The sequence below is a fragment of the Salvia miltiorrhiza genome, chromosome 7, assembly GCF_028751815.1.
Source record: "Salvia miltiorrhiza cultivar Shanhuang (shh) chromosome 7, IMPLAD_Smil_shh, whole genome shotgun sequence".
NCBI lineage: Eukaryota > Viridiplantae > Streptophyta > Magnoliopsida > Lamiales > Lamiaceae > Salvia > Salvia miltiorrhiza.
Window position 1 is genome coordinate 44,188,983 of NC_080393.1, and position 7,705 is coordinate 44,196,687.

At 40.0% G+C, this 7,705-nt stretch overlaps 1 protein-coding gene across 1 annotated transcript; it reads right to left on the bottom strand.

Annotated features, from left to right (window-relative positions):
* Nucleotides 1-2,104: 2,104 nt before the first annotated feature.
* Nucleotides 2,105-3,073, bottom strand: LOC130994258 (pollen-specific leucine-rich repeat extensin-like protein 1). Its single transcript, XM_057919299.1, has one exon. It carries the CDS (start codon nt 3,071-3,073, stop codon nt 2,105-2,107), a length of 969 nt encoding a protein of 322 aa, XP_057775282.1.
* Nucleotides 3,074-7,705: the final 4,632 nt, after the last annotated feature.

Consider the following 7,705-nt stretch of genomic DNA (forward strand, 5'->3'; position numbering starts at 1 on the left):
ATGTCTTGGTACTCCCGCACGACTGACACATCGTCAATGTTTGCCTTGGATTCCTCATTTTGATTTAAGTATACAACGTAAGCAGTTGTATCATTCCTCTCTAAAAGCTTTTTGGCTCGTAGCGCTGAGATGATTGGCGTCTTTTTCCATTTTCTCTCAATGCCAATAAAAGATGTAGACTCTTGGCCGGGAGGTTGAAATGATATTCGTCTCTCCTTGCATTGTATTGTCGCATGGTTTTCCTCTAACCAATCCATTCCCAATATAATGTCCAAATGCCACATAGGCATTACCCTCAGGTCTCTAGCCTTAAGCTTAATTGATCCCAACTTAAATTCTAAGTTAGGACACACATGTGAAACCGTAGTAGTTCTGCCTATGGGAGTGATTACCCTTAGATGTTGTGGAGCAAGTTCTATGTTCAGTTCTAACGTATCCACACACGGAATGGAGATAAAAGAATGCGAGGCTCCAGTATCGAACAATATTACTATGGGTACTCCTTTTAACTCACCCATACCTGCTAAATTTCCTTGATTCCCATTCCTCGCTTTCTGATCAATGGAAAACACTCTCTGGTGATGTCGCTGATTCGCCTGCGGGGCTAGAGGTCGTCTTCCCGACTGATGTGGTCGGTAAGCTTGTTGTTGGTGCTGTGGCGGCGGTAATGGTAGGTGTCCTTCCATAGCCCTAAGTTGTGGCTGGAACTGGTGTGGTCGCCCTCCGCCTCCATGTTACTGACGATTGGGACATTGATTTGAATAATGTCCAGCTCTTCCACAGGTATAGCAGTTGTTCGTTCCGATCTTGCATTCTCCCAGATGTAGCTTGTTACATTTCGGACAAGGTGGTATCCCTCGAGGTCCGTGTGGTGTTGCCGGAGGTCCAGCATAAGGTCGCTTATCTCTATTTTGAAATTGTGGTGGTGCATTCTGATATTGCCATGGCTTTTTAAATTCGTGACTTCGGTCTTCCCATTTTCTCCTTCCTTTCTGTCCCTGTCCTGGAAAAGGTTGATTTCCCTTTTGAGGGTTCGGGTTCGATTGAGGCACAGGAATTTGACTCGTCTTTTCTGGCTGCATTGCCAGTTCCATATCTAGTGCTCGATTTAAAGCTTCAGCATATGACAGCGCACTCTGACTTGCCAAGACAACTCGTATCTCTTGTTTTAGTCCAGAGCAAAACAGCTCTGACATCTTCTCGTCCGTATCTACTCGATATGGTGCATATCGAGCCAAATCACAAAACAGACGATCATACTCAGCTACTGTTTTGTTTCCCTGCCTCAGATTTACAAATTCCGTCTCCTTCTTCTTTCGATAACTTCGCGGTACATATTTTTCACACAGCGCTATCTTAAATTGCTCCCAAGTTAGAGCAGCCATCTGTTCTGGGGTCATGGTTTTCTATTTCGCTTCCCACCAAAAATCTGCTGACCCCTTAAGCTGATACGACATACACATAAGACACTCGAGATCATTACATCGCAAAAATCTAAAGATTCGCTCCATGCTTCTTATCCATTCTTCAGTTTCAGCAGGATCTCCAGACCCATTGAAGGTAGGTGGATTTTGCCTCAAAAAGAGTTCTTCTATTCTTCTTTCTGGCTGTGGAGGGGGTCGGTGGTGGCGTAGGTTCTCTTTGTTCCTTCTCTTCCTCTTCTTGATTTCTATATCTCCTTCTCGGCGGCATTCTTAAAACATACGTCAGCTCTTAAAACTAGTTCTTATAAATCACCAATCTTAGGGTTCTTACTCAACATCTTACTACATCTATAATATTACATCACTTCGTTCAAATCTCTATTCATATTTAACATCATAATATGGAAGCGTAAAACAAAACTCTTATTTAAAAAAAAGACTCTCGGGTCATCATCATATATATGAAAATTGTCTCTTACGAGGACTTTTACAAAATGGGATATATACAGCAAAATGTCCCCCAATACATACTATGACGCTCTATCAAAATGGTCGTCATACGTAATAGGCATCTATATGTGTCAGATACTGATATACACACTATACTATGCATCTCTATCTATATACATCTATCTACATATAAGCATCAAAAACCCAGCATCATATGTAGCTACTCTCACTCAGATCCATCCAGTCCCACCGAAACCGTCTCCTGATACTCTACTCTCTGCATCATCTACTGTCATATCTTCACTAGGCTCGGTCTCCTCATCCTCACCTCCATCAATCAAGCGGTTCCCATTTTCATCATCATCCTCTGTCTCATCTTCAACATCTGTATCCGCCATCGGGCCGCAAATAGGTGGCTCTAGAATAGGCTCCCATACATCGACTCCATCAGTAGTGGTCCGACGCCGTAGTGGTCGGGTCTGTCCATGCCCAACTGTCATCTCAGGTGTCTCCTCGTCTGGGTCCTCATCATCACTATCAATCGGAATCGGATGAGACGGTCCCTCCTGTGCATCTCGGGATGGCGGGTATAGTATAGGATGCATGTAAAGTTGAAACTCAAGTGTGCCGGGCTCAGGTAGAGGAGCAACCTTCGGGTAAGGATCAAAAGACACATACTCGGTCCAAGGCATCGTAGATGGAATAGGTGGTATAATCTCTGAAGGAGGCAATGATAATGGTTCTGTCGCTGGGGCCGGCTCCCAGGGCGGCAGATCAGCATAGGGAAAGGGTATCAATGTCAAGTAATGAAATGGATCAAAATCCATATATGGCGATCCAATCTGCAGAATGCCTGACTCCAGAACAGCAGAATCCGGGACAATGGGCTCAAAAGCAACGGCCTCATCAGGCACAACTGGCTCAGGAACATACGGAATCTCATCAACTGGGGGTGCGGGTATAATCGGAAAAGGATCTGTCGGAGGAGAGGGTGCATCATATGGTGGTGGTGGGGGATCATCAAAAGCAAGGTAGCGGTGACTAATCATCGCTATAAAACCCCTAAAATCTGCACGCACTAAACGTCCAAACTCAGTCCTAACTATATACTGCAGCACTAGTGAAGCCGCCCAATCCTGCCACTCAGGTGGTAACTGTGGAATCAAACTTGTGATAAGCCTCTGCTTCGCCAATCCCATATGCGGTAGTCTCCAGCCATCGGTTGTGGTAGTGGGCTAAAAACTCTCCGAGTGTATCCCCTTCTTGGGGCCTGTAATCCCTGAACCATCGGCGCATCATCTCTCTTAATTGTCGCTGCATCCTGAAATAAAATTCTAACTTCTATCACATCAAGGATAAAGAACTTACTTGGTACATCTCATACAATGACATACTCAATCTCGTTTGGTACGGTGGTGCATTGGCTATTCTAGCCTCAATATTTCTCCATTTATTCCAAAACCACTGGCTCACATCATATTCCATCACCTCAAGCAGTTCCATCCATCAAAACATTATATATCTTGTTAGTAAATCAAAATCAATATTCAACATAAACACAGTACAAAAGTAATAACTCTTACCTCGTTAAGCCGGAGGAGATGGGGCGCTGAGGTGTTGTTTCAGACTTACTCTCAATCTTACTATCACTCTAGCCTAAGGATTCAAGGTAGGCTAGACTCATCTTCAAGGTAGAACTTAGTCTCATGAGTAAATGAGATCAAAAGATTTACTCAACTCAGGGATAGTTGAAATCAATCATTTGGCTCAATCGTGGAGTTTTAACTCAATTAAGGAGTTTGAACTTAATCAAGAATGAAACTCAGAGCAGACAACCTGCTCTGATACCACTCTGTCGCAGCCCGACATCTAGCCAGTGATAGCGTAGATCGGGTATCGATACGACTAATAAAATGATAGGGTAAACCAAGGGAAACTAGAAGACTCGTCAAGCGGAAGCTACTAATAATTCAAGTTAAAGCAAATAAAATATCATCAAACTTAATAAAAACATTGTCAGCTTCATACATTCAAATGTATCAGGGTTCTAGTCAACAAAAACAAAGGGAGTAAAGCTAAATATTTACAATGATTCATATTGTTCAGGGTAGCACAGCAAAACGTGATCAGACTATATGTATGAGGACATATAGCTGAGAGTGACAATCCTAATTAAGTTCAAAGGACACAGTCTTCAACTATTCACACTACCGTATAGGAGCGAAATACGGTACTCAAAGTCGTCTAGAAACAACAGCCCTCCAGCGAACCCCCAATCTCTCTCCTTGCTTATCCTGCACATTTAGAAATACATGCAGGGCTGAGTATAAAATACTCAGTGGACATAAGCCGAAAATAAACAATCTCGCTCTTAGAGCTATAAATTTAACTTGCCATTTATACATTACACAGGGGTTTTTCTTAAAAGAACCTATGTAAGTAATTGATAAATTAACAGCATCATAAAGTAAAGAAAAATAGACTGCAGTCACAAATACTTAGCATGTAGTACCGCTTCTACAACTCATCATCATCATGGTACTGAGAAGTAGGCCTCCTTCTCAAGCACCGTAACCGGCCGACCTGACAGTCAGCTCACAGTCATTTCTGACCGGCCAACCCGGTATACAGCTCACGGTTACCTCCGTGTACACAATCCCTCCTTTGGCAGGACCCAAAATCATTTCACCCGTAGAGGGTAACGTACAGGCTCGTCGTCATCGAAACTCGGCAAGTTAATTAGTTCAAACATCAACTTATCTCAAATCATCTTAAACTTATAGACATCATCATAATCATCATTTAGAAAGCCAGTAATAGGGGTATTAGAAAGTAATGCCCACCTGGAAATCCTAGTTTCGGTCCTCGTACTTCGGAGCAATCCTACTTATGCCCTTGACTCGTGTCTTCAGTTATCATCATTGGCATAGACGGTTCATGTAATAAAATAAACGTCGATCAGACAAATCCTCACTAGGTTTACTATTCTTATCTAAGTACTAGTCTTCCTTTCTCATTGTTTCCTTGTAACCAATCACTCTTATAATAATACTTCCTAAATATTCATCGTTTCCATTTTCAACTCATCACCAAAATTTTAAGTCTAATCTGTTCATTAAGGAACAACTTCTAAATACTCAATACCCAGGTAACATCTAACAATCACATACTAAAGTTATGATGTTATATCACATCCTTATATATATATACTCGATAATTCACATAATGCTTAATGACATCATTATGTGGTTAAATATCTCAAGTGAACCAAATTTGGTTAAGTAAATTAAACTCGGAAAAAGTGTTATATCTATATATATATATATAAACATATATATATCCCATTAGCATTTTTATGAATTAATATGGTGTATAGTTATCGTCATTAACACATGAAATTATAATAATAATAAAAGTAGGTGTACTGTGAAAGACCATACTTGACCTCATACTCTTCTGTTTTAACTTCGAGGAATAAACTGTTTTACCTCGGAACTCTCCTGGGTTTGGGACTCATACCGTTTGAAACCTCTTGAAGTCTAGTTTCATTTAAAAAAAAGTAGGTTGCAAAACTCTGTGTGGTTTAGGAGATATGACCATTTTCCTACAGTCTACCATATTCGACAGTTTTGTGCAACTGGAAGTTTAAATTTTTGAAAAAAAAAAAATAGATCTTGTCAAAATGACTTAAAATTTTGTGGGTAGCTAGCTTACATGTTCATCTTGTTCATATAAAAATTTGGAAACCATAAACTCAGGGAAAACTACTAGAAAGGTGACTCTAGTATCTCTTTCTTCCAAACTTTCGGTAGAAAGTAGCAGTTGGAGATTCATAATTTAAAAGGGTATCAAACGATATCCAAATGACTTCAAATTCTGTATGTGCGTTGCTAGCACTTATATATACTTACCATAAAATTTTCAAGATTTTTGGGTATCATTAACCTTGTACAAATCAATCAAGTCAGTAGCTTGATATGCTAGCCAATTAACTCATCAATTAGTCCACCCACCCTAAACATATAGCCAAGCATACTCCATTTCTTGTCAAACCAATTTATCATAATCGTTATCAATCATCTCTAATCATCATTTTAATCCATCAACTATCATAACTACAATCTCATAGGCTCATTTTTATACTCAAATCCTCACTTTCTTCATGAACTTCAACTTTCCAACATCACACAACCTAACACCTTTAATATTACGTATCTCAAAATCAATTCATGCTTTTAATTCAAAGACCAACAAATAACATCTTAATAGCATGCATATACTCTCCACTTAAAGTTAGAAGACGGCAAAATTTTAGAAGATTTCCAACCCTAGTAATTTTCGAAAATTTCCATCTTGAATTAGGAGTTGTTTTCATGCTTTGATCCTCCATTTACATGCTCATAAAGCTTAGATATAAGTAGATTCATGTGTTTAGAAGCTTACTCTTATGATCTGTATAGAGAAAAGTATAATTCCACCTTCTTGATTCCTAGCTCGAACCTTCAACCCAGCTTTTGTTCTATGGATTTAAGAGTGTTTTCAGCTTGATTTAATCGGTGGTTATGGCATACCAGTAGCTTGTGAAGCTTTTTACTATCTCATCAATGGTGTTGGGTGAAGACAGTCGAGAGAGGAGAGAGAGAAGAGAGAGGAAAGGGACGTCTGTTATGAGGGATGAAAGAGAAAGGTGTTGTTTTATTTAACCCCATTTACTTAGCCATCAAGTATAGGATAAATAACACATGCTTAATTATCCACTTGCGTAAAATATCTTATCCATTAACTATGTTTATCCACTTGCTTTGACTCCTCTCTCTCTAAAGTTAGTTCCGCACCAGAGCAGAGAAATAAATACTCGCCAGAGCAGAGGAATGATGATTTCTCTGTCAGAGCAGAGAAATCGTGATTTCCATGTCAGAGTAGAAGAATCGTGATTTCCATGTCAGAGTAGAGAAATCGTGATTTCCATGTCAGAGTAGAGGAATCGTGATTTCCATGTCAGAGCAGAGAAATCGTGATTTCCATGTTAGAGTAGAGGAATCGTGATTTCCATGTCAGAGTAGAGAAATCGTGATTTCCATGTCAGAGCAGAGGAATCGTGATTTCCATGTCAGAGTAGAGGAATTGTGATTTCTATGTCAGAGCAGAGGAATCGTGATTTCCATGTCAGAGGAGAGAAATCGTGATTTCCATGTCAGAGGAGAGGAATCGTGATTTCCATGTCAGAGCAGAGGAATCGTGATTTCCATGTCAGAGCAGAGAAATCGTGATTTCCATGTCAGAGTAGAGGAATCGTGATTTCCATGTCAGAGGAGAGGAATCGTGATTTCCATGTCAGAGCAGAGAAATCGTGATTTCCATGTCAGAGTAGAGGAATTGTGATTTCCATGTCAGAGCAGAGAAATCGTGATTTCCATGTCAGAGTAGAGAAATGAATTCTCGGCTGAGTAGAGCAAGACTCAAGATAGAACAGTGCAGACAAGAGCAAACTCAAAAATTCATCAACTTTTTCATTCCCAGAGTTCATCAAACACTCTCAAACATCAAAATACTATCAGGCTCATATCTCCATCTAGAATAATAACTCGTCTCATCAAAAAGTGTAACTCTAATGCTCAATATCTCTATTTATCATCATAACTCCATCTCATCTTAATTATAATCTTATATCTCAGTACCGTAGTACACTCTCTATAGTATCTCGGCACTATTACTACTCATATAAGTACGGGGTGTTATATCTCGGCACTACTACTACCCATAAAAGTAGATCAATCGGCGCCAACTTTGTCCAAAGCGAAGACCACTCAAAACATAACTCACTTGGCAGA

Bases quoted from the DNA above. Each gene is read 5' to 3' on its own strand.
- LOC130994258 (XM_057919299.1), bottom strand. From the start codon at position 3,073: ATGGGATTGGCGAAGCAGAGGCTTATCACAAGTTTGATTCCACAGTTA.